The sequence below is a fragment of the Marmota monax genome, unplaced genomic scaffold, assembly GCF_021218885.2.
Source record: "Marmota monax isolate L192 unplaced genomic scaffold, Marmota_monax_Labrador192_F-V1.1 WCK01_AAM20220418_F8-fsc00206, whole genome shotgun sequence".
NCBI lineage: Eukaryota > Metazoa > Chordata > Mammalia > Rodentia > Sciuridae > Marmota > Marmota monax.
Genome location: NW_026694490.1, coordinates 1173672 through 1201308, shown reverse-complemented (window position 1 = coordinate 1201308; position 27637 = coordinate 1173672). Strand labels below are relative to the sequence as shown.

At 39.8% G+C, this 27637-nt stretch overlaps 1 protein-coding gene across 1 annotated transcript in view; it reads right to left on the bottom strand.

Annotated features, from left to right (window-relative positions):
• The window catches only part of Taf7l (TATA-box binding protein associated factor 7 like), a 59877-nt gene that overhangs the window by 7179 nt on the left and 25061 nt on the right, over positions 1-27637 (bottom strand). Inside the window, exons 7-12 of the mRNA XM_046419210.1 lie at positions 20317-20358; positions 11898-11970; positions 11446-11556; positions 10764-11015; positions 10460-10572; positions 9246-9305 (exon numbers count right to left, since the gene is read on the bottom strand). Of these exons, the coding sequence (XP_046275166.1) occupies positions 9246-9305; positions 10460-10572; positions 10764-11015; positions 11446-11556; positions 11898-11970; positions 20317-20358 (651 nt within the window). The remainder of the gene's footprint in view (positions 1-9245; positions 9306-10459; positions 10573-10763; positions 11016-11445; positions 11557-11897; positions 11971-20316; positions 20359-27637) is intronic.

Sequence of the window (27637 nt, the reverse complement as noted above, 5' to 3'; positions counted from 1 at the left end):
CCCCTCTTCCTCTAAGAGGGGCTAGGAAGGGATTGAGACATTTCAGTTTTGTTAAGTAGAGATCCTGCTGCTGAGCAATACTCACAACTCAGTCAAGTAACAGCAAATCTCACCCCACATGATCTAGCCCCACCTGAGCCCCAACAATATTTCAACACAGAACTGGGAAGACAAAACCCCTAAACTAATAACCAAACCCCAAGGAAGAACAACCAGAGTGGGACCTCAGGTCTCATTCCCGGATACATATTCATACATCAAAAACAGGGAGAAATCTCAGAACAAAAAAAATATAACTACATATAAAAGGATATATGTATGAAAGAGAAAGAGGAATCCATTTCAATTGATGCACAAGTCCAGGACCTCTGAAAACATATGAAAAAGGCAAACAAATCTTCTCCCTACAAAATTTACAATCCCCAACAAAGGATCCCACATATACAAAAGTGGATGAAATTCTAGATAAAGACTATGGAAACTGTTTATTAAGGGGCTGGGGTTGTGGCTCAGTGGTAGAGTGCTTGTCTAGCATGTGCGAGGCCCTGGGTTCAATCCTCAGTATCACATGAAAATAAATAAATAAAATTTAAAAAGAATTGTGTCCAACTACAACTAAAAAAAATTAAAAACTGATTATTAAAATGTTCAATAAACTAAAAGAAGCTCTAAGGAATGAATTAAGAGAGCAAATACAGGAGATGAAAGATCATTTCAATAAAGAAATAGAGATAATGAAAAGAAACCAATCAGATTTCTTGGAAGTGAGAGACACAATGAATCAAATTAAAACTTCATTTGAAAGCATCAGCAACAGATTAGATTGTGTAGAAAATAGAACATCAGGTCCTAAAGATGGGGTATATGAACTTGAATACCAAGTATACAATAAAGAACAAAAAATAAAAGACCATGATCAGAATATACAGGAACTCTGGTACAGCATCAGATAATAAATTCAAGAATCATTGGAACAGTAGAGAACATGGAGATATAGGCTAAAGGCATAAAGAACATCTTTGAATGAAATGGTAACAAAAATTTCCCCATATTAGAAATGAGATACACATCCACATACAGGAGGCATATAGGACCCCAATTAGACAAGATCAAAAGAGAACCTCTCCAAGACATACCATAATCAAACTGCTTAACATAGAAAATAAGGAAAGAATATTGAAAGTGTCAAGAGAAAAACATCAGTTCATATTTAGAGGCAAACTAATAAGGCTCTTTTCTGACTTATCAATTCAGAGTCTAGAGTCAAGGAGGACCTGAAATGATATATTCCAAGCTGTAAAAGAAAACAATTGCCAGTGAAGATTGCTATATCCAGCAAAGCTATCTTTCAAAACTTAAAAACTTTCCATGACAAGGATAAACAACACCAGCACTACAAATATCAGAGATATACTGCCATAGAGAAACAACAACAAAAAAACCTCAAAGATCCCTCCAAAATGAAGACCATTAGAAGGACAACAACTAAATGAAAATCAAGACAGATTTAAATACAGCCATCAAACCAAAATGTCAGGAAACACATACTCAAATAACACTGAATGTAAATGGTCTCAACTCCCTAATTAAAAGACATAGATTTAGTAACATAGATTACTAAATGGATTAAAAACAAGATCCAACTACATGCTGTTTGCAAGAGACTCATCTAATAGGCAAAAACAACCACAGGCTGAAAGGAAAAGGATGGGAAAAAATTCCATGCAAACGGGAGTCCAAAATCAAGCAGGATTAACTATTCTCATATCTGACCAAGCAGATGTCAAGCAAAAATCAATCAGAAGGGACAAAGAAAGCCAATACATACTGGTAAAGGAAACAATGAACAAGAAGATGTAGCAACAGCAAATATATATGTCCAATGTCAGTATACCAAATTACACTTAAAAACCCACTTCTTGACATTAAATCCCAGATGTGCCCCAATACAATAATATTTGGTGCCAGGAACAGTGGCACAAACCTGAAATCCAGTGGCTCAGGAGGCTGAGGCAGGAGGATTTAGAGTTCAAAGCCAGCCTCAGTAATTTAGTGAGGCCCTAAGCAACTCAGTGAAACCTTGTCTCTAAATAAGATACAAAAAAGGGCTGGGGATGTGGTTCAGTAAATAAGTGCCCCTGAATTCAATCCCTGGTACCAAAAAAAAAATATTGGGTGATTTCCAATCATATATATTCCAAATAATATAAATTATTATTTATAATACTATAAATTGGAAATTTATAGTATTATAAATAATACTATAAATCAAATGAACCGAATAAATATCTATAGAATATTTCACTCTAAAACAACTGAATTTACTTTCTTCTCAGCAGCTCATGGAACATTTTCCAAAATAGGCCTTATTCTTGGTCACAATACAAGTCTTAGTAAATACAAAAACTAATATTGCCCTATGAGATCATAATGGAGTGAAATTAGAAATCAACAGCAAGAAAAATAATAAAAACCACATAAAAACAACAGAGATTGAACAATACTCTTTAAAATGAGGAATGGATTATAGAAGAAATGAGAGAAGAAATCAAGAAATTCTTAGAAACAAATGAAAGCAGAGACACCAAAATCTCTGGGACAGTATAAAACAGTTCCAAGAGGAAAATCTATAGCATTGAGTGCCAAATTAAAAAAATATATCCCAAATAAATAAGTTTATGCTCCACCTCAAGGCCTTAGAAGAAAATTAGCAAACTAATTACAAAACCAGTAGAAGACAGGAAATAATTAAGATCAGAGCCAAAATTAGTGAAAAAAAAAAAAAAAACAATACACAGGATCAATGCAACAAAGAGTTGGTTCTTTGAAAAGATAAAGAAGACTGATGAATCCTTAGCCAAACTAACCAAAAGAGAGAGAACCAAATTTTAAACAATTAGAGATGAAAAAGGAGATATAACCACAGACATTTCTGAAACCCATGGGATCATTAGAAACTATTTTGAAAATTTACATTCCCATAAACTGAAAAATCTAGAAGACACTGTCAAATTTCTAAATACATATGAGCTCGACAAGTTGAACAGGAAGAGAGAGAAAAATCTGAACAGACCAATATTAAGTAATAAACCTGAAACAGCAATTAAATGCTTTCCAACAAAGAAAAGCCCAGAACCAGATGGCTTTCAGCTGAATTCTACCAGGTCTTTAAAGAAGAACTAATACCAGTCTTTCTCAAATGATTCCATGAAACTGACAGAGAACACTCCCAAATACATTCTATGAAGCCAGTATAACCCTGATACAAAAGCCAGACAAAGATACAGGAAGGAAAACTACAGACCAATATCCCTGATGAACACAGATGCAAAAATCATTAATAAAATAAGCATTCAAAAGATATCAAGAAGACAATATACAACATGATCAAGTGGGTTTCATCCCAAGGATACAAAGTTGGTTAAACTTGCACTAATCAATAAATGTAATTAACCACATAAATAGAATTAAGGACGAGAATCATATGGTCATCTCAATAGATGCACAAAAGGCCTTTGATAAAAATCCAGCACCCAATCATGTTGCAAACACAGGAGAAAATAGGGATAGAAGGAGCTTACTTTGACATTATAAAAGCTGTATATGACAAACCCAAGCCAACATCAAACTGAATGGAGAAAAAAAATGAAAACATTTCCTCTAAAATCAGGAACAAGACAAGAATGTTTACTCTTACCACTTCTATTCACTATAGTTCTTAAAACTAGTCAGAGCAATCAGGCAAGAGAAGGAGATTAAATGGATACAAATAGGAAAAGAAGTACGTACATTATCTCTGTTTGCTGTTGACATGATCTTACATATAGAAGACCCCCCCCTCAAAAAAAAAACTCCACCAGAAGACTTCTAGAGCTGATAAATTCAGCAAAGTAGCAAGATACAAGATCAACATTCATAACTCAATAGCTTTCCTATATTCCAACAGTGATTCTACTGAGAAATAAATCAGGAAATTTATCCAATCTGTAACAACTTAAAAAATATTTGGGGATTAATCTAACTAAAGAGGTGAATGATCTCTACAATGTCAATTATAGAACACTGAAGAAAAAAACTGAAGAAGACTTTAGAATATGAAACCTCCCATGTTCTTGGATAGGCAGAATTTTCATTGTCAAAATGGCCATACTGCCAAAAGCAATATACACGAATCACCATCTAAATACCAATGATATTCTTCACAGAACTAGAAAAAAACAGTCCTAAAATTCATTTGGAAGAATAAGAGACCCAGAATAGCCAAAGCAATCCTGAGTAAGAAGAGTGAAGCAGGAGGCATCACAATACCTGATCTCAAATCATACTACAGAGCTATAGTAACAAAATCAGCATGGTATTGGCATCAAAATAGAAATGAACACCAAAGGAATAGAACATAGAGACAAATCCACATACTTACAGTCATCTAATACTTAACAAGTGTGTCAAAAATATATATTGGAAAAAAGGTAGCCTTATAACAAATGGTGTTAGGAACTGAATATCCATATATAAAAGAATTAAACTAGATCCCTATCATTTACCTGCTAAATATACCCAATTAAAATGGATCAGAGACTTAGGAATTAGATCAAAAACCTTGCAGCTGCTAGAAGAAAACACAGGGTCAAAAATCCATCATATTAGTTGGGCACAGTGGCACATACCTGTAATCCCAGCAGCTCAGGAGGCTAAGGCAAGAGAGTTGCAAGTTCAAAGCCAGCCTCAGCTACTTAATGAGGCCTGAAGCATTTCAGCAAGACCCTGTCTATAAATAAAATGTTAAAAGGGCGGGGGCTGTGACTCAGTGGTTAAGCACCCCTGGGGGTGGGGGTGGGGGGGTGGTGGTGGTGGGGGTGGGGGGGGTGGTGGTGGTGGTGGTGGTGGTGGTGAAAAATCATATTGGTATAGGCACTGACTTCCTTAAAAAGATCCCTACAGCTCAATAAATAAAAATAGGAATCAATAAGTGAGATGGCATAAAATTAAAAAGCAAATAAAATGATTTAAAAGTGTGAAGAGAAAGCCTATCGGAGAAAATCTTTGCCAGCTACTCATCTGAGGAATACTATCCAGAATATATATAAAAAACTCAAAAAGCTTAACACCAAAAAAAAACCAAAAACCAATAACCCAATCAATAAATGAGCAAAAAAAATGAAAGAGACATTTCTCTAAAGAATATATGGTCAATGAATATATCAAAAAAAATCAACATCCCTAGGAATCAGGAAAATGCAAATCAAAACTTCTTTGTGACTTTAACACACCTCTTTCACCACTGGATAGATCTTCCAAACAAAAACTAAACAAAGAAACTACAGAGCTAAATAATACAATCAACAATTTAGACTTAACAGACACAGAGTATTTTATCCATCATCAAGCAAATATACCTTCTTCTCAGTAGCACATGGATCCTTCTCTAAAATAGACCATATGTTATGCCACAAATACAAAAAAAATAAAGATACTACCCTGCATTCTATCAGATCTTAGTGGAATGAAATTAGAAATCAATGAGAAAATTAAAAATAGAAGCTACTCCAACACATGAAGACTAAATAATATGCTACTGAATGAACAATGGGTAGCAAAAGACATCAGTGAGGAGATAAAAAATTATTAGAGAACATATCAAAATCTCTGGGACACCATGAAGGCAGTACTAAGAGGAAAGTTCATTGCATTTAGCTCATTCATAAAAAGAATAAAAAGTCAACAAATAAATGACCTAACATTACATCTCAAAGTCCTAGAAAAGGACGAACAAATCAACTCCAAAAGCAGAAGACAGGAAATAATTAAAATCAGAGCTTAAATCAATGAAATTGAAACAAAAGAAACAATTGAAAAAAACTAACAATGAAAAGTTGCTTCTTTGAAAAAATTAATAAAATTGATAAACCCTTAGCCATGCTAATGAAGAGGAGGAGAGAGAAAACTCAAATTACTAATATTTGTGATGAAAAAGGAAATATCACGACAGATACTATTGGAATACAGAAGATAATTAGAAACTAGTTTGAAAATTTATACTGCAATAAAGGTCTAAGACATCAACAAATTTCTAGAGACATATGATCTGCCCAAACTGAATCAGGAGGACATAAAAAATTTAAACAGATCAATTTCAAGCAATGAAACTGAAGACACCATCAAAAGCCTACCAACCAAGAAAAGCCCAGGACCATATGGACTCTCAGCTGAGTTCTGCAAGACCTTCAAAGAAGAACTAAAAACAATACTTCTCAAATTATTCCATGAAATAGAAAAACAGGGAACCCTTCCAAACTCATTCTATGAGGCTAGTATCACCCTGATAACAAAACCAGACAAAGACACATCAAGGAAAGAAAGCTTCAGACCAATATCCCTGATGAACATAGACACAAAAAATTCTCAATATAATTCTGGAAAATTTAATACAAAAACATATTTAAAAGATAGTGCGCCCTGATCAAGTGGGGTTCATCCCAGGGACGCAAAGTTGATTCAACATACAGAAATCAATAAACATAATACATCATATCAGTAGACTTAAAGCCAAGAATCATATGATTATCTCAATAGATGCAGAAAAAGCATTTGAGAAAATACAGCATCTCTTCATGTTCAAAACAATTTAAAAACTAGGGATAGTAGGAACATACCTCAACATTGCAAAAGCTATCTATGCTAAGCCCAAGGCCATCATCATTCTAAATGATGATGAATTCCCTCTAAAAATTCCCTCTTTCACCACTTCTATTTGAAACTCTAGCCAGAGTGATTAGAAAGACAAAAGAAATTAAAGGGATACAAATAGGAAAAGAAGAACTAAAACTATCACTATTTGCCAATGACATGATTCTATAATTAGACGATCCAAAAATTCCACTAGAAAACTTCTAGAACTAATAAATGAATTCAGAAAAATAGCATGATGTAAAATCAACACCTATAAATCAAATGCATTTCTATAAATAAGTGATGAATCCACTGCAAGAGAAATTAGGAAAACTACCCCATTCACAATAACCTCAAAAAAAAAAGAAAGAAAGAAATACTTGGGAATCAATCTTAACAAAAGAGGTGAAAGATCTCTACAATGAAAACTACAGAACACTAAAGAAAGAAACTAGACTTTAGAAAACGAAAACATCTCCCATATTCTTTGATAGGCAGAATTAATATTTCCAAAATGGCCATACTACCAAAATTGTTATTCAGATTTAATGCAATTCCTATTAAAATCCCAATAACATTCTTCATAGAACTAGGAAATGCAATCATGAAATTCATTTGGAAAAATAAGAGACCCAGAATAGCCAAAGCAATCCTTAGTAAAAGAGGCATCCAATACCAGACCTTAAACTATACTACAGAGCAATAGTAATAAATACAGTATAGTATTGGCATCAAAATAAACATGTAGACCAATGGTACAAAATAGAAGACACAGAGACAAACCCATATTAAATACAGTTATCTCATAGTAGACAAAGGCGCCAAAATCATACATTGGAGAAAAGATAGCCTATTCAACAAATGGTGCTGGGAAAACTGGAAATTCATACGTAGCAAAATTAAATTAATCCTGTCTCTCTCTCTCTCACCCTGCACTCAACTCAAAGTGGATCAAAGACTTAGGCACTAAAACAGAGACCTTACACTTAATAGAACAAAAAGTAGGCTCACATCTTCATCATGCCGGCTTAGGACCTGACTTCCTTTACAAGACTCCTAAAGAACAAGAAGTAAAATTAAGAATCAATAAATGGAATTGATTCAAATTAAAAAGCTTCTTCTCAGCAAAGGAAACAATCAATAACGTGAAGAGAAAGCCTACAGGAATCTCCAGCAATTAGAGAAATTCAAATCAAAACTACTCTAAGATTTCATCTCACTCTAGTTGGAATAGCAATCATAAAGAATACAAGCAATAATAAATGTTGGAAAGGATGTGGGGAAAAAGGTTCACTCATACCTTGCTCATGGGATTACAAATTGGTGCACACCACTTAGGATAGTATGGAGAGTCCTCAGAAAATTTGGAATGGAACCACCATTTGACACAGCTATCCCACTCCTCGGTTTATATCCAAAGAACTTAAATTCAGCATACTACAGTGATGCAGCTACATCAATGTTTATAGCAGCCCAATTCACAATAGCTAAACTATGGAACAAACCTAGATGCCCTTCAACAGATGAATGGATAAAGAAAATGTGGCACATATACATAATGGAATATTAGTTAACCTTAAGGAAAAATGAAATTATGGCATTTGCCGGTAAATGGATGGAACTAGAGAACACCATGCTAAGTGAAATAAGCCAATCCCCCAAAACCAAAGGCCAAATGTTTCGTCTGAATCTTTACTTTGAAATTTGCAGAGGGGAGTGAGGGTAGGGGTGGGGCTAAGGGGATGGGAAGTATGGTAGGATTAGACAGACATTATTACCCTATATACATGTTTGATTACACTACTGGTGTGACTCTGCACCATGTACAACCAGAGGAATGAGAAATTGTGCTCCATTTGTGTACACCGTCATGTTTAACTAATTACAACAAATTTTAAAAAATGGAAGGGAGGACCAGTAGAATAGAAGAAGATGATAAGGGGGAAGAAGAGTATGTAAAAAAAATCCTTATCATGCCTGCAAGGGACCATACACTGCAGCTTCTGCCACTTCTCCAACTTTATGTTAAGCCACTCTCTTCCTTGTTTAAATATTCCATAGGTCCTCAGAGAGGCCAAATTGTTTCCCAATGTGAAAAATTATATTTATTCCACCCAAAGAATCTTTTTATCCCAGTCTTGGGTTGGACTTATTCTTCAGGTCTAGGCTTAAACATGGTTTTCTCAGAGAGGTCTATCATGATCCCTCAATTTAATTTAAGATTCTCTTTATTCTAATAGCACCACTAACTTTTTTTCCTTCATAGCACTTCCTTACAATTTTTACCCTTATATTTGTATGATCATTTGTTTGCTGTCAGTATTTCCTGCTAGAGTGTTAGCTCCGTGAAAACAACATTGTAACCCAATGCTTTTTCATTCCATAGGCCATCACTGTTAAATGAGTGAATTTTCACAAGGACCTTGATCTATCCTAATACCCTTATTAGAAGATTTGTCCACCACTATTCCTTTGAGAGTAATAGCCAAAAATAACAATAGAAATAAGATTAGTTGTAGGGTGGGGAGTTCTTTGTATCAAATGTTTTCTGGTTAATTTAAAAACATACTTCTCACCTGATCATTTTTTTGTTTTTCCTGTATCTTAAGCCTCCCCAGCACAGAGTGTAGATGACTCTGGAAAACAAATTGTATGAATGAGTACTGCTGAGTCTCAAAGGAAAAGAGAACCAAGGGAAACAGTTCATTAAATGATTTGATAAGAAAACTGTCAGTTACATAAAATACACTCCTTTTCAAGAAATTAGTGTGTAAAAACTACTCCCTAACTACGTGCTATCCTCTTTGATTTTATACACTCTACACAGCAGGACTTTTCTAGTTTAGCATAAATCATTTGGCAATGGGGACCTATTAAAGAAGCTGTCTTGGATTCTAGTGCTAATTTCTCCTCCATTTCTGATTCCTACTCAATTTCCACTCACTACAGCAGAATATTGCTAATCTTAACTAATAGCACTCGTAGTAACAATAACCATAATAATACCACATACCTATATTTTTCAGAATATGTTCATAGCTATTATCTTTGGATATTCTAAAAGAAAACTCCCAAAGTGGGTACAGCTTGTGTAAAATTGCTCCCCTTCTATGACTACCGTTCTACAGGGAATGAAATCTCGTAAATAATTCTCCAGATGCTTCAGAATTTCTCTCACTATCATGAGGGAAGCAAATGTTGCCTAAACACACATTTTCCTTTTGTTGATGCTCTTAAACATGTAATAATAAAAATAAGGCAACATATTTGTTCTTATTTAAGCATGCATCAGAAAAATTTTAAAATGAATTTAGCTAATTCTTTTCACTGAAATAAGTACATTTTGGTACAAATAACAGGGTTAAATCTATGCCCTAACATTTACTGTGATTCTTAGTTACTTAAACCTCTTTGAGGTTCAATTCTTTAATTATAAAATGGGAACGATGAATGTATCTGTTTCAGAGCTCTGAAGATGAAATGAGATGATACAAAGCTCTTTATGTAAAAAAAAAAAAATAAAAGCTCTTTATGTGCTAATTGCATAGTAAATGCTCAATACTGGCATTTCTTTTGTCAAGTCACCTGTTACCCTCTACAAAATGCTTACATTAGATGACCAAAATTATGTAGGTAAAATGAAACAGGGTTTTTATTGGAGGTTTCTAAGAGGTTTTTTATGTTCATGAATGAATAAAAATACTGTATAAATATATGTGTGGAAATACAAAGATAGATATTTTGAAAGTAAGATATCAGGATTTCTTTATACCAGCCATCAAGAACTTACCTTGAGAGTCAGGTTTTCCACTTTTCTGATGAGATCCTTTTGTCTTTGTGCTTTGCTCTGAATCAGCTGGAGCTTTTTCTCCTTGTAATGAATGTGCTTCTGAATCTCCACAACTAACAGAAGTAGAGAGAGACTTTATATGTTTGTAGCCTAAACTAATAGATTGAGATTCAAGTAAAGTAAAACCACTAGATATCTAAGCAAGGACTCTCAAATTTGGTCTTCCATCTGCTGTGTATTTAGCCTTAGGCTTTAGCACTGCCACTCATCTCTATCCCATCCCTTGTCTTTTCCTCTAACTTACCTATTGAATTGATACTTTCCTTTGTCTCATACTGGCTACATTCAAAAATTTTGGCCTGTAGCTCCCTTTCTAGAGCCTCTTCAGAATCATCTTCCTCGATCTCTTCCTCTTCCTCCTCCTCATCTTCATCATCTTCTTCCTCCTCTTCCTCCTCTTCCTCCTCCTCCTCATCTTCCGCATCCTCATCCTCATCCTCGTCATCATGATTATTACTGCTGGAATCACTGAACATCTCCGGAAGCATATCATATTCTATTGGTTTTAAACAAAAGGAGAATGAAAACTCTGAAGCTTTGCAAATGACTCCCACTCCAGATACAATTATACTCCTTACCCTCAAATCCACTGGGCAACCAGAGGATTTTATAAATGTTTTTTTCTTGTAGGAAGATTATTCCCTTCATGAAACAAGGAGAGGAAATACAAACACTAACATTCATTTATCTATTCCATGACCAAGACATTTAGAGAATCTAAGGGTCCATAGGAAGTTGAATACCAGGGATGGATGGGAGGTAGAATTCTAATCTAAAATACTTAAGGCACTGGAGAACCAATAAAAGGGAAGAAGGACAAAGGTATCCTTTTTCTATGACTGGCCTGTGAGTCTCTGAATAATGATCTGGCATACAGTTAATGCCTGCACCTATCTGAAGCTCCTGCTCTGTCTTTACTAAAATACCTGAGATATGGCCCTGCTTGTAGCCACTCATTCCTGGGGATATTGGAAAGCCTGGAATGCAGCCTTGACTTTCTATTTCCTTGGTTTCATCATCAGCAATGACTTCCCATCCTGAAAGGAAGAGGCAGTCAAGGGAAAAACAGAGGGAAGGGAGAAGGCACTGATGAAATGGAAGAAGCTCTTTGCTAAAAGTGCTATTTAATTTCATCCAACTTTAAGTCATTTGTATCTGTATTCCTAGTGTGGAGATGTGGCTTATATTAAATTACACAAGTAAATAAATTTCTATTACATGTATTTACTGTTCCTAGTTATTAAGTAACATTTCTCAAAAATCTCAAGTACTGTATATATACTTCAAAATTGGTTCACAAATACTGGAAGTGACATTTGTCAGCACATGCACATGGAGTGGAATAGACTATACAGAAAATATTTGGTACAAAGGATACGGGCACTGACAGCTTCAGCATCTGAATACAGCAGTCTCTTCACTTCTTTCTCCACATCTGGAGAGTCAATGTACTGAAGCAAAGTACAGGAGGGAATACCAGTGGCTTCATTTGACAAGCTATGTTTTGCAAGATTGCTTTTTTCCTATATACCAAGGAATCTGAATGATTAGTGCTCATCACATTCTCATCCTAGATGCTCAAAGTTCTATTTTATTTATTTTTATTTTAAAAAATATATATTTTAGTTGTAGATACAATACCTTTATTTATTTATTTTTATGTGGTGCTGAGGATCAAGCCCAATGCCTAACACATTAGAGGCAAGCACTCTACCACTGAGCCACGACCCCAGCCCTTCAATGTTCTATTTTAAATAGTGATATTTATCACGAATTGGTGTGACTATACTATGTATACAACCAGAGATATGATAAATTGTGCTCTATATGTGTAATAAGAATTGTAATGCATTCTGCTGTCATATATAAATAATAAATAAATAAATTTTAAAAATAGTGTGATATTTATGAAAGAATCTTTAGCCAGGGTCTATATTTTTGTAAAGTAAGCTTATTATTCCCAATTAAACAAATTATTTGAGACATTTAAACTTTTCAGTCTGCAATTCTATAGTAAAGACCTCCTTCAGAGGTACAATCCTTAGGCTCAGTTATTACTTATTTGCCCTGATTCTTACTGGCAAAGAACCATAATACCTATTAGTTATTTAGAAATAATTTGGTTTAAAGATCCAAATTCCTAGATTTCACCTCCCTGTGTCTTTATTATTAGAGATGTTCATATAAAAACTTAATCCTAACTACATGTTCTCCCTTTAATCCAGCTTTAGACAATTATCTCCACAGCAACCAATTTCTCATGCCACAAATAGAAATCAAGAGGAAATAAGCAATTAATTGTAAATAAATGTTGGTAAGAGTCCTGGCTTCCAAGGAGTGGCTTTTGAAATAAAATCAGATAAAAAGCAGACTGGAATATACAGGGCCACTGGCCACACTGTATCTTTTCATTTAGGAATTACTGGACATTCAACAATGAATTCATTATTCAGGAAATCAAATCTAGTATATGTATATGGGGAATGGGTGTTAAAAGTGAGAAGGAAGGCTCAGAAGTAACCTTTACAATTTATATTATTTGTTTGAAACTAGTGAGCTATTTAAACACATTAAAAGTAAATGATGGAAAAGTAGAGGGAACTGTGACCACGCAGAGAGCAGGCCCAGCGGCCTGCTGAGGGGCAGAGCCGCCCCCCACCCCCCGCGCCTGCCAGGTAGGTGGAACTTTGACCACGGACAGAAAAGGCCCAGGGGCCCGCGGCGGGACAGAGCTTCCAATCACTCCTGCAAGGTAGGCGGGCCTGCGACCCACCGGCAGAAGAGGAGCAGCGACCTGCTGAGACGCAGAGCCGCCCCCTCCCCCTGCACCGGCAAGGTAGAGGGAACTGTGACCACGCACAGAGCAGGCCCAGCGGCCTGCTGAGGGGCAGAGCCACCCCCCACCCCCCGCGCCTGCCAGGTGACCACCGAGAGAAAAGGCCCAGTGGCCCGCGGTGGGACAGAGCTTCCAATCACTCCTGCAAGGTAGGCGGGCCTGCGACCCACCGGCAGAAGAGGAGCAGGGACCTGCTGAGAGGCAGAGCTGCCCCCTCCCCCTGCACCAGCAAGGTAGAGGGAACTGTGACCACGCACAGAGCAGGCCCAGCGGCCTGCTGAGGGGCAGAGCCACCCCCCACCCCCCGCGCCTGCCAGGTGACCACCGACAGAAAAGGCCCAGTGGCCCGCGGTGGGACAGAGCTTCCAATCACTCCTGCAAGGTAGGCGGGCCTGCGACCCACCGGCAGAATAGGAGCAGCGTCCTGCTGAGAGGCTGAGCCGCCCCCTCCCCCTGCGCCGGCAAAGTAGAGGGAACTGTGACCACGCACAGAGCAGGCCCAGCGGCCTGCTGAGGGGCAGAGCTGCCCCCCACCACCCGCGCCTCCCAGGTAGGTGGAACTGTGACCACGGACAGAAAAGGCCCAGGGGCCCGCGGCGGGACAGAGCTTCCAATCACTCCTGCAAGGTAGGCGGGCCTGCGACCCACCGGCAGAAGAGGAGCAGCGGCCTGCTGAGAGGCTGAGCCGCCCCCTCCCCCTGCGCCGGCAAGGTAGAGGGAACTGTGACCACGCACAGAGCAGGCCCAGCGGCCTGCTGAGGGGCAGAGCCGCCCCCCACCCCCCGCGCCTCCCAGGTAGGTGGAACGGTGACCACCGACAGAAAAGGCCCAGTGGCCCGCGGCGGGACAGAGCTTCCAATCACTCCTGCAAGGTAGGCGGGCCTGTGACCCACCGGCAGAAGAGGAGCAGCGGCCTGCTGAGAGGCTGAGCCGCCCCCTCCCCCTGCGCCGGCAAAGTAGAGGGAACTGTGACCATGCACGGAGCAGGCCCAGCGGCCTGCTGAGGGGCAGAGCCGCCTCACACCCCCCGCGTCTGCCAGGTAGGGGAACTGTGACCACCGACAGAAAAGGCCCAGTGGCCCGCGGCGGGACAGAGCTTCCAATCACTCCTGCAAGGTAGGCGGGCCTGCAACCCACCGGCAGAAGAGGAGCAGCGACCTGCTGAGAGGCAGAGCCGCCCCCTCCCCCCAGCGCCTGCAAGGTAGACGGAACTGTGACCACCATCAGAGCAGGCCAGACCTGCAACCAAGAGACAGAACAGGCCCAGTGGCCTGAGGAAGGGTAGAGCCGCCCCCCCCCCCGCGCCTGCAAGGTAGGCGCACCTGCGACGCATTGGCAGTACAGCCCCAGAGGCCTGCAGAGGGGCAGTGCCGCTGCCTGCGCCTGCAGAGTAGACAGAACTGTGACCACCGACAGAACAAGCCTAGCGGCCCGCAGAGGGACAGAGCCGCCGCCCGCGCCTGCGAGGGAGACTTTGCAACTATACAAGACCAATATAAATATATAAGGGGAAAATTCAATAGCACAACAGTTTCACCAAGTAGAAAGGAACGCGAACAGTATGAAGAGACAAGGAAAGAAAGGACCACAAGCATTGCAGGTCAACTCAACGTTAGAAGAGGTAACAGCTGCAGCAGATGGAATGTCAGATAAAGAATTCAGGATATACATGCTTCAGATGATCTGGAGTCTCAAGGAAGACATCAGACAGCAAAATCAGACAATGAAAGATCACTTCAACAATGAATTACATAAACAAATCCAAGAAGCAAAAGATCAACTATACAGGGAAATAGAGGTTATAAAAAACAAACAAACAGAAATCCTAGAAATGCAGGAAGCAATAAGCCAACTTAAAAACTCAATTGAGAATACTACCAGCAGAGTAGAACACTTAGAAGACAGAACATCAGACAATGAAGATAAAGTATTTCAACTTGAAAAGAACATAGACAGCTCAGCAAGACTGTTAAGAAACCATGAGCAGAACATCCAAGAAATATGGGATAACATCAAGAGACCAAATTTAAGAGTCATTGGGATACAGGAAGGGACAGAGTTTCAAACCAAAGGAATGAGCAATCTATTCAATGAAATAATACGAGAAAACTTCCCAGACTTGAAGAATGAGACAGAACCCCAAATCCTAGAAGCCTACAGGACGCCGAATGTGCAAAATCATAAGAGACCCACACCTAGACACATTATAATGAAGATGCCCAACATACAGAATAAGGAGAGAATTTTAAAAGCTACAAGAGAAAGGAAGCAGATCACATTTAGGGGTAAGCCAATCAGGATAACAGCTGATCTTTCAACACAGACTCTGAAAGCTAGAAGATCCTGGAATAACATATTTCAAACACTGAAAGAAAATGGGTTCCAACCAAGAATTGTGTTTCCAGCGAAATTAAGCTTCAGGATGGAAGATGAAATTAAAACCTTCCACGATAAACAAAAGTTAAAAGAATTTGCAGCTAGAAAACCATCTCTTCAAAACATCCTTGGCAAAACATTACAGGAAGAGGAAATGGAAAATAACAATGAAAACCAACAGTGGGAGGTAGGACACTAAAGGGGGGAAAATAATCAAAGAGGAAAACAAACCATGTTTAGTAACATAAATAAACAAATATGGCTGGAAGAACAACCCATATCTCAATAATAACCCTAAATGTTAATGGCTTAAACTCACCAATCAAGAGACACAGGCTAGTAGAATGGATCACAAAACAAGACCCAACAATATGCTGCCTACAGGAGACGCATTTGATAGGAAAAGACATACATAGGCTGAAGGTGAAAGGTTGGGAAAAATCATATCACTCATATGGACTTCGGAAACAAGCAGGAGTATCCATACTCATATCAAATAAAATAGATTTCAAGCCAAAGTTAATCAAAAGGGATAAAGAGGGACACTACATACTGCTCAAGGGAACCATACACCAACAAGACATAACAATCATAAATATATATGCCCCAAACAATGGTGCAGCTATGTTCATCAAACAAACTCTTCTCAAGTTCAAGAGTCTAATAGACCACCATACAATAATCATGGGAGACTTCAACACACCTCTATCACCACTGGACAGATCTTCCAAACAAAAGTTGAATAAGGAAACTATAGAACTCAATAACACAATTAATAACCTAGACTTAATTGACATATATAGAATATACCACCCAACATCAAGCAGTTACACTTTTTTCTCAGCAGCACATGGATCCTTCTCAAAAATAGATCATATATTATGTCACAGGGAAACTCTTAGACAATATAAAGGAGTAGAGATAATACCATGCATCCTATCTGATCATAATGGAATGGAACTGAAAATCAATGATAAAAGAAGGAAGGGAAAAGAATACATCACTTGGAGAATGAACAATAGGTTACTGAATGATCAATGGGTTATAGAAGACATCAAGGAAGAAATTAAAAAATTCTTAGAGATTAATGAAAACACAGACACAACATATCGGAATCTATGGGACACATTGAAAGCAGTTCTAAGAGGAAAATTCATTGCTTGGAGTTCATTCCTTAAAAAAAGAAAAAACCAACAAATAAATGATCTCATACTTCATCTCAAAACCCTAGAAAAAGAAGAGCAAAACAACAGCAAAAGAAGTAGAAGGCAAGAAATAATGAAAATCAGAGCTGAAATTAATGAAATCGAAACAAAAGAAACAATTGAAAAAATTGACAAAACTAAAAGTTGGTTCTTTGAAAAAATAAACAAAATCGACAGACCCTTAGCCATGCTAGCGAAGAGAAGAAGAGAGAGAACTCAAATTACTAGCATACGGGATGAAAAAGGCAATATCACAACAGACACTTCAGAAATACAGAAGATAATCAAAAATTATTTTGAATCCTTATACTCCAATAAATTAGAAGATAGTGAAGGCATAGATAAATTTCTTAAGTCATATGATCTGCCCAGATTGAGTCAGGAGGATATAGACAACCTAAACAGACCAATATCAATTGAGGAAATAGAAGAAACCATAAAAAGACTACCAACTAAGAAAAGCCCAGGACCGGATGGGTATACAGCAGAGTTTTACAAAACCTTTAAAGAGGAACTAATACCAATACTTTTCAAGCTACTTCGGGAAATAGAAAAAGAGGGAGAACTTCCAAATTCATTCTACGAGGCCAACATCACCCTGATACCTAAACCAGACAAAGACACTTCAAAGAAAGAAAACTACAGACCAATATCTCTAATGAACCTAGATGCAAAAATCCTCAATAAAATTCTGGCCACTCGGATACAAAAACTTATCAAAAAAATTGTGCACCATGATCAAGTAGGATTCATCCCTGGGATGCAAGGCTGGTTCAATATAAGGAAATCAATAAATGTTATTCACCACATCAATAGACTTAAAAATAAGAATCATATGATCATCTCGATAGATGCGGAAAAAGCATTCGACAAAGTACAGCATCCCTTTATGTTCAAAACTCTAGAAAAACTAGGGATAACAGGAACATTCCTCAATATTGTAAAAGCAATCTATGCTAAGCCTCAGGCTAGCATCATTCTGAATGGAGAAAAATTGAAGGCATTCCCTCTAAAATCTGGAACAAGACAGGGATGCCCTCTCTCACCACTTCTGTTCAACATAGTTCTCGAAACACTGGCCAGAGCAATTAGACAGACGAAAGAAATTAAAGGCATCAAAATAGGAAAAGAAGAACTTAAATTATCACTATTTGCGGATGACATGATTCTATACCTAGCAGACCCAAAAGGGTCTACAAAGAAACTATTAGAGCTAATAAATGAATTCAGCAAAGTGGCAGGATATAAAATCAACACGCATAAATCAAAGGCATTCCTGTATATCAGCGACAAATCCTCTGAAATGGAAATGAGGACAACCACTCCATTCACAATATCTTCAAAAAAAATAAAATACTTGGGAATAAACCTAACAAAAGAGGTGAAAGACTTATACAATGAAAACTACAGAACCCTAAAGAGAGAAATAGAAGAAGATCTTAGAAGATGGAAAAATATACCCTGTTCATGGATAGGCAGAACTAACATCATCAAAATGGCGATATTACCAAAAGTTCTCTATAGGTTTAATGCAATGCCAATCAAAATCCCAACGGCATTTCTTGTAGAAATAGAGAAAGCAATCATGAAATTCATATGGAAAAACAAAAGACCCAGAATAGCAAAAACAATGCTAAGCAGGAAGTGTGAATCAGGCGGTATAGCGATACCAGACTTCAAACTATACTACAGAGCAATAGTAACAAAAACAGCATGGTACTGGTACCAAAACAGGCGGGTGGACCAATGGTACAGAATAGAGGACACAGAAACCAATCCACAAAACTACAACTACCTTATATTTGATAAAGGGGCTAAAAGCATGCAATGGAGGAAGGATAGCATCTTCAACAAATGGTGCTGGGAAAACTGGAAATCCATATGCAACAAAATGAAACTGAATCCCTTTCTCTCGCCATGCACAAAAGTGAATTCAAAATGGATCAAGGAGCTTGATATCAAATCAGAGACACGCCGTCTGATAGAAGAAAAAGTTGGCTACGATCTACATACTGTGGGGTCGGGCTCCAAATTCCTCAATAGGACACCCATAGCACAAAAGTTAATAACTAGAATCAACAAATGGGACTTACTCAAACTAAAAAGTTTTTTCTCAGCAAAAGATACAATAAGAGAGGTAAATAGAGAGCCTACATCCTGGGAACAAATCTTTACTCCTCACACTTCAGATAGAGCCCTAATATCCAGAGTATACAAAGAACTCAAAAAATTAGACAATAAGAGAACAAACAACCCAATCAACAAATGGGCCAAGGACCTGAACAGACACTTCTCAGAGGAGGACATACAATCAATCAACAAGTACATGAAAAAATGCTCACCATCTCTAGCAGTCAGAGAAATGCAAATCAAAACCACCCTAAGATACCATCTCACTCCAGTTAGATTGGCAGCCATTATGAAGTCAAACAACAACAAGTGCTGGAGAGGATGTGGGGAAAAGGGTACACTTGTACATTGCTGGTGGGACTGCAAATTGGTGCAGCCAATTTGGAAAGCAGTATGGAGATTTCTTGGAAAGCTGGGAATGGAGCCACCATTTGACCCAGCTATTCCCCTTCTCGGTCTATTCCCTAAAGACCTAAAAAGAGCATGCTACAGGGACACTGCTACATCGATGTTCATAGCAGCACAATTCACAATAGCTAGACTGTGGAACCAACCTAGATGCCCTTCAATGGATGAATGGATAAAAAAAATGTGGCATTTATACACAATGGAGTATTACTCTGCATTAAAAAATGACAAAATCATAGAATTTACAGGGAAATGGATGGCATTAGAGCAGATTATGCTAAGTGAAGCTAGCCAATCCCTAAAAAACAAATGCCAAATGTCTTCTTTGATATAAGGAGAGTAACTAAGAACAGAGTAGGGTCGAAGAGCATGAGAAGAAGATTAACATTAAACAGGGATGAGAGGTGGGAGGGAAAGGGAGAGAGAAGGGAAAATGCATGGAAATGGAAGGAGACCCTCAGAGTTATACAAAAGTACATACAAGAGGAAGTGAGGGGAAGGGGAAAAATAATATAAGGGGGACAAACGAATGTCAGTAGAGGGAGCAGAGAGAGAAGAGGGGAGGGGAGGGGAGGGGAGGGGAGGGAAGGGGAGGGGGGATAGTAGAGGATAGGAAAGGCAGCAGAATACAACAGACACTAGTATGGCAATATGTAAATCAATGGATGTGTAACTGATGTGATTCTGCAATCTGTATATGGGGTAAAAATGGGAGCTCATAACCCACTTGAATCAAATTGTGAAATATGATGTATCAAGAACTATGTAATGTTTTGAACAGCCAACAATAAAAAATTAAAAAAAAAAAAGTAAATGATGATGTTACATTATGATTTTTCTACCTCAGTAAAGGTGATTTCTTCAATTTGCTTGAAATCAGCAGTCTATGAAATAAAACATAATAAACATAATAAAAAGTTACTTTATGATTGCTCTATTTCAGTAAAGCTTCAAGAGCGCTATAACTATTCTTTTAAAATTTTTTTTTTAAGTTTAGTTGGACACAATACCTTTATTTTATTTATTTATTTTTATGTGGTACAGAGGACTGAACCCAGCACCTCACACATGCTAGGCAAGTGCTCTAATGCTGAGCCACAACCTCAGCCCCATACAACTATTCTGAACTTAGTTTTACATTTAGTAGGCCCTCAATAAATGCTGCTGACTAACAATAGTATAAAGCCCAGGCAACACATGGATTAAAAAACTCAAGAGTAAAGATATCAGTTCTCCCCAAACCGATCTATAAGTTTAATGCAATTCTGATCAAAGCAAGGCTTTTTGTAGATACAAACAAGCTTATTCTAAAATTTATACAGAAATGTATAGGCTCTAGAATGGTTTAAACCATCTTGACAAAGAAAAATGAAGTGAGAAGTTTTCTGATTTTTAAACCATTGCTTTGAGATGTGCTGGAGAGATTGACACATGGATCAGTTGAACAGAATAAAGAACCCAGAAATAAACACACACAAATACGTCCAACTGATTTTTGGCAAAGGTGTGAAGGAAAGAATACAATAAACGAAGAATAATAAATAGTGCTGGATCAACTGAGCATTCTTAAGCAAAAAAAAAAAAATGAACCTGGAACTAAACCTTATACTTTTACAAAATTAACTAAAAAATGGATTGGAGACTTAAGTATAAAATGTAAAACTTTTAGAAAAGAAAAAGGAGAAAGTATTTGGGATCTGGGCTAAGAAAGACTCCTTAGATTTAACACAAAATGCAAGATCCCTTAAAGAAAATAAATTTAATAAATCAGACCTCATCAAAACTAAAACTTTTGCCCTTCAAAAGATCCTGTAAAGAGGATGAAAAGACAAGCTACAGTCTAGGAGAAGATACTGGCAAACTACATATATGATCAAAGACTTGTATTCAGTATATAAGGAAAACTCTTCAAACACAACTATAAAGTCATTTCAGAAAATGAGCATAAGGCATGAACTGATGCTTTACTAAAATGTATATATCTGTGCAAAATGAACACATGAGATGTTCAATATTGTAGCTATCAGGGAAATAAATACAAATTATTATTGTAATGAAATCACTATATACCTATCAGGATGGTTAAATTTTTAAAAATGGTGATATTATGGCTTTTGGGGAACAAAGGCAGAATGTTACAGTTTAGATGTGGTATACCCCCCCAAAACCCCATGTGTGAGACAATGCAAGAAGGTTCACAGAGAAATGATTGGGTTGTGAGAGTCTTAATCCAATTAATGAATTAATCCTCAGGGATTAACTAAGTGGGAACTGAAGTGGTAAGGTGTGGCTGGATGAGGTGGGAATTGGGGGTGTGGCTTTAGGTATATATTTGGATCTAGCAAGTGGAGTCTCTCTGCTTTCTGATCACCATGTAAGCTGCTTTCCTCTGCCACACTCTTCCTCCATGATGTCCTGGAGCTGGCCTTCTATGGACTAAGACCTCTGAAACTGTGAGCCCCCAAATAAACCTTTCCTCCTCTGTTGGCAACAGGTCCACCTTGGCCCCTGGAGCCCTACCTCCACTAGTTTGTTCTGCATGCCAGTGTGGCCAGCTCACAAGGCCATGGCGAACTTGCGGTTTTTCTGTTCCTGATTATCCGTCTGAGACATATGTATCCCACGGGAATGCCTTGACCTTTTCTGGTCTGATGGACTTATTGTTAAGGGAGGTTTCGGTACCTGACAATAATAGATGTTGAAACTAAATTTCTCCCCCCTCCCTCCTGCTTTTGGGTAGTTTTCCACTTCTGCTGCTTGGGGTATAAAAAAAGGTGTGTTAGCAATAAAGATTATTATTGACTCCTGGATGAAGAACCTTGGTGTCCTGTGTGTCTTTTAACCTCGCCGTCCCTCGCCGGACTCGGCTCCCTTGGCCGGACGCGGCAATTGGAGGTTCTCACCGAGATCCGGAAAGCAGGGGTAAGCGGACGGGGCTCACCTTCTAAGAAGGAAGGGGGAGGATTGGTTTAAAGATATTTTAAAGAGACAGGGTACTTACCATGGGTAACTCAACAGCGAAGGTTCGTCTGGCCAACGAACTGAAAGAGCTGTTAAATACACAAGGAACAGGAATAAAAACTAAGACTGCAACCGAATTCGTTGAAATTATTGCCCAGGCTTGTCCTTGGTTTCTGACAGGAGGATTTCTTAATAATAGTGACTGGGACCTGGTGAGGCATGACCTTCAGAAATTATTGAGGGACCGGGGCTCGGACAGTGTCCCAGTTGCCACCTTTTCCTTATGGAGGTTGGTAAAGGATGCTTTATTAACAGATAAAGTAAAAATCAAGGATCAGCTTGCTGAATGTGAACAGGCCCTTAATCAGGTGCAGGAAGAGCAAATGGCAGAATCCTTAAAGGATGAGGGTCCCCTTGAGGACTCGGGCTCAGGGGGTAGGAAACACCTCCAGATTTCTAAGCCCAAAAAGGATCCTGAGGACCTCAGTTCTCTCTCTGAGGAAGAGGAGGGATTAGAAAGGGAGATAGAGGAACTAGAACATCGCCTTAAAAGGGCAAATGTGAGGGTGCCTAGGGCCCCCTCAATTGCCGCACCTCCTCCCTATAATCCTGATTGGAATGAGGACGCCCCTACTAGACGGGCGGGGGTCCACTGGGGTTCTAGAGCGGCTCAGGTTTTTCCAATGATTGAAAACGCCGATGCTGATGGACAGCCGGCCAGAGCCCATGTCCCCCTAGCCTTCAAGGACATAAAACAGCTTAAGGAGGCGGTCATTAATTATGGACCTCATGCCCCTTTCACATTGACCCTCTTCGAGTCCTTCTCAGCCAGTCAACTGATACCTAATGATTGGCAGCAACTTTGCAGGGCTGTGTTATCTGGAGGGGATTTCTTATTGTGGAAAAGTGAATATCATGAAAGGTGCCGCGAGCTGGCTCAGATTAACCTGAATGCGGGCCATCAACGGCGAAATGCTGAAATGTTGACAGGAACTGGGCAGTATGCCACCATAGGCCAACAAATTAATTACGACCCAGGTGTTTATGCTCAAATAGCCTCAGCTGCAGTCCATGCCTGGAAAGCCCTGCCCATTTCTAAGACTGAAGCAAAAATTTCCAAGATCTCTCAAGGACCCTCTGAACCTTATTCAGACTTTATAGCCCGCCTAATGCAGGCTGCAGGAAAAATATTCCCTAATCTGGAACAGGCTATGCCACTTATTAGACAACTGGCATATGAAAACGCTAACACTTACTGCCAAAATGCTATTAAGTCCTCCCGGGCCAAAAGTATAGATGACATGATTCGAGCATGCAAAGATATAGATGGGCCTCATATTACTGGTCAGGTTTTGGCTGCTGCCCTTAAGACTGGAATGCAAAAAGCTGATAACAGGGGAACCCGCTCTAAGGGGTGTTTTAAGTGTGGGAAAGAGGGACATATAAAGAGAAACTGCCCGGAAAGGAGCGAGGGTGCTGGCAGAGGGATGCCTGGACTTTGTCCTAGATGTCATAAAGGAAATCATTGGAGCAGTGAGTGCAGGTCAAAATTTGACATCCAGGGTAACCCAATACCGTCGGGAAACGGGAGCAGGGGCCCGCCCCGGGCCCCGGAAGCCAAAGTGTACGGGGCAGTGCAGGGACAGAACAGTGCCCCAGGGAGTGGGCGTCTCCGCCGCCTCCCACTGACCAACCCCTTTCTATCTGGGAACTCCCCAGGGGAACACCAGGAAGCGCAGGACTGGACCTCAGTTCCACCTCCCGAGCGGTATTAACTCCCCAAATGGGACCTCAGACGCTGCCTACTGGGGTTTTTGGACCCCTGCCAGAGAGGACGGTGGGACTAGTGTTGGGACGAGGTAGCGCAACTCAGTGGGGCTTGAAGATTCTTACGGGGGTTGTTGATGCTGATTATCAGGGAGAAATAAAAATAGTAGTAGAAGCTACCCAAGGAATTGTTATTCTTCCCCCCGGGGAGCGTATAGCTCAATTGCTGCTGCTACCCTTAGCTTCCATTCCTGGGCACGCCCTCCGTGGGTCCCGGGGCGACGGCAGCTTTGGCTCCACTGGAACTCCCCAGGCCTTTTGGGTAGCTCATTTGGATTCGCGTCCCAACCTGACCATTGAGATACAGGACAAGGCTTTCAAGGGAATACTAGATACGGGGGCGGATGTCTCTGTCATTTCTGAAAAACAATGGCCACCTGCCTGGCCCCTCCAGAGTCCCTCGGCCATATTACAGGGGATAGGACAGACCCGACCAAAAAGAAGTGCCTCCTTTTTAAAATGGAGAGATGGTGAAGGACATAGTGGCCATTTCCAGCCTTATGTGGTGACTGGACTCCCCACGAATCTTTGGGGGAGGGACTTGCTTCATCAAATGGGGGCTATTCTCACTACCCAGACTTTGAAAGGAAATAATGACTTTGTTAATGATGCAATGCTAGACATGGGATGGATCCCTGGAAGGGGACTAGGAAAGAGACATGAGGGCAGAATATCACCCGTGGATCCAGCAGAACAGGTTACCCGGCGGGGAAGAGACCGGAGAGGACTGGGAAATTTATCCTAGGGGCCACTGAAGTGCGGCCACCTCCACTGTCCATTACTTGGTTATCAGATGACCCTGTGTGGGTAGAACAGTGGCCCCTAACTAAGGACAAATTACAGGCCGCTTCCCTATTAGTTCAAGACCAGCTTAAGTTAGGACACGTGGTGCCCTCTACCTCCCCTTGGAATACCCCTATTTTTGTTATACAAAAGGGGTCTGGGAAGTGGAGACTTCTTCAGGACCTACGAGCTATTAATAAAACTATGCAACCCATGGGACCCTTACAACCAGGGCTACCCTTTCCTACTGCGATCCCAAAGGATTGGCATCTTATTGTTATAGATTTAAAAGATTGTTTCTTCTCTATCCCCTTAGACCCACGAGACCGAAAGCGTTTTGCTTTTTCCTTGCCTTCCACAAACTTTAGGGAACCTTACCAACGGTATGAATGGACTGTCCTACCTCAAGGGATGACTAATAGTCCTACAATGTGCCAATATTTTGTAGCTGAGGTTTTGCGACCCTTTCGACAGCAGTTCCCACAGCTCTACCTCATTCATTATATGGATGACATCTTACTGGCAGGGCCCAAGAAAGAAAGGCTTCTTCAATCTTATGAAGTCCTCCAATCCCTTCTAAAAGGGGCAGGGCTGGTCATAGCACCCGAAAAGGTGCAGTTTCAACACCCTTACAATTATTTGGGATACATCATTAATAACATAGGAATCTTTCCCCAGAGACCCCAGTTCCAGATAAATCAGCTCAAAACTTTACATCAGTGGCAGACATTCCTCGGAGAAATACAGTGGCTGCGCCCGTCCTTTCATATTCCAACTGGAGAGCTCAAACCCCTGTATGACCTCTTGCGAGGAGATCCTTCTCCTACGTCGTGTAGAGTACCTACACCAGAAGCCTTACGAGCACTGAGGCTAATAGAAGAGGCTCTGCAGGACATGCAGATTACGCAGATAGATTATTCTCTGCCCTTGTCATTTATAGTTCTACCTTCTAAAATTACTCCCACAGGAGTGTTCTGGCAAACGGGTCCCATTTATTGGGTCCACTTGCCGGCTTCTAACCCCCGGGTATTGACTCCCTTTTATGAGCTAGTTATTAACTTAATTTGGAAGGCTAAATATTTGGGTGATGCATTGTTTGGAAAAACCTTTGACATACTTATTCAACCTTACACTCAAGATATGGTACACAAGTTACAACAAGAACATGACCTTTGGTGTCTTTTCCTGTGCAGCTTCAAGGGTCAGATTGATAATCACTTCCCTAAACATAGACTTTTGGAGGGCTTTAAAAGGTGTCCCATTATCTTCCCAAAGATTATGAAAAGGGAACCTATTCCAAAGGCCCAAACTGTATATACAGATGGGGCCAAAAATGGATTTGCTGTCGTTTTTGATGGATCTCAAATTCTCCGACAACCTGTGTCAGGTCAGTCGGCCCAAAAGGCAGAAGTTGAAGCTTTAATCATAGCTCTCAAAGTCTATAGCTCTATTCCTCTTAATGTATATACTGACAGCTTGTATGTAGCCAATCTGGCTCTAGTCATAGAAACAGCATCATATATTGGCAAGCAATCCACCATCACAGAACAACTACAGGTAGTTCAGCTTCTCATTTGGGCTAGACGAGATCCTTTATACATTGGCCACATCCGAAGCCATTCAGGGCTCCCTGGACCTTTGTCAGAGGGCAACGCAAAAGCAGACGCTGCTACTCATGCTGTTGGCCTTTCCTGTGTGACGACCAGAATATGATAAGGCCTTACAATTCCATAACAAATTTCATTTAAATGCACAGTCTTTACGCTTCCACACAGGATGTTCACGAGACCAAGCTTTACAGATTGTCTCATTATGTCCAACCTGTGCACCATTTATTCATTCTCCTTCCCTTGGAGTTAATCCAAGAGGACTACAACCTAATGATGTCTGGCAAACTGATGTTACACACTTCCCTAGCTTTGGTAAGCTCTCCTTTATACATGTTTCCACTGACACATATTCTGGCTTCATTTTTGCCACCTTACATACTGGAGAGAAGGCTAAGGATGTAATCAGTCATCTTCTAAAAGCCTTTTCCTCCATGGGCACCCCACGATGCCTCAAAACCGATAATGGTCCCGCATATGTAAGCCAGGCGGTTCAACGGTTTTGCACCCAATGGGAAATTAATCATAAGACTGGAATCCCTTATAATCCACAGGGACAAGCTATCGTGGAACGAGCCCATCAACATTTAAAAACTTATTTACAAAAAACAAAAGAGGGGGAGATATACCGGAATTGTCAGGGACCACAAGCACTTCTAAGCATAACCTTATTTACTTTAAATTTTTTACTCACTGACACTGGAGGGCGCACGGCTGCACAACGCCACTTTTCCCCTCCCACTGTACAAGATGCTCAAATAAGGTGGAAAGATTTATCCACCGGAAAGTGGCAACCCCCGGCTCCACTCTTAGCTAGAGTGAGGGGAGCTGTATGTGTTTTTCCCCCAGGAACTGAGAAGCCCATTTGGATCCCGGAGCGCTGCACCAGACCGGTGAATGAAAATTCAAGACAAAATGAAGTTCCCAAGATGGCTGATCCTGCCGCTGTTGTTCTCACCCCTTCAAGTGAGTGCCGAGACACACC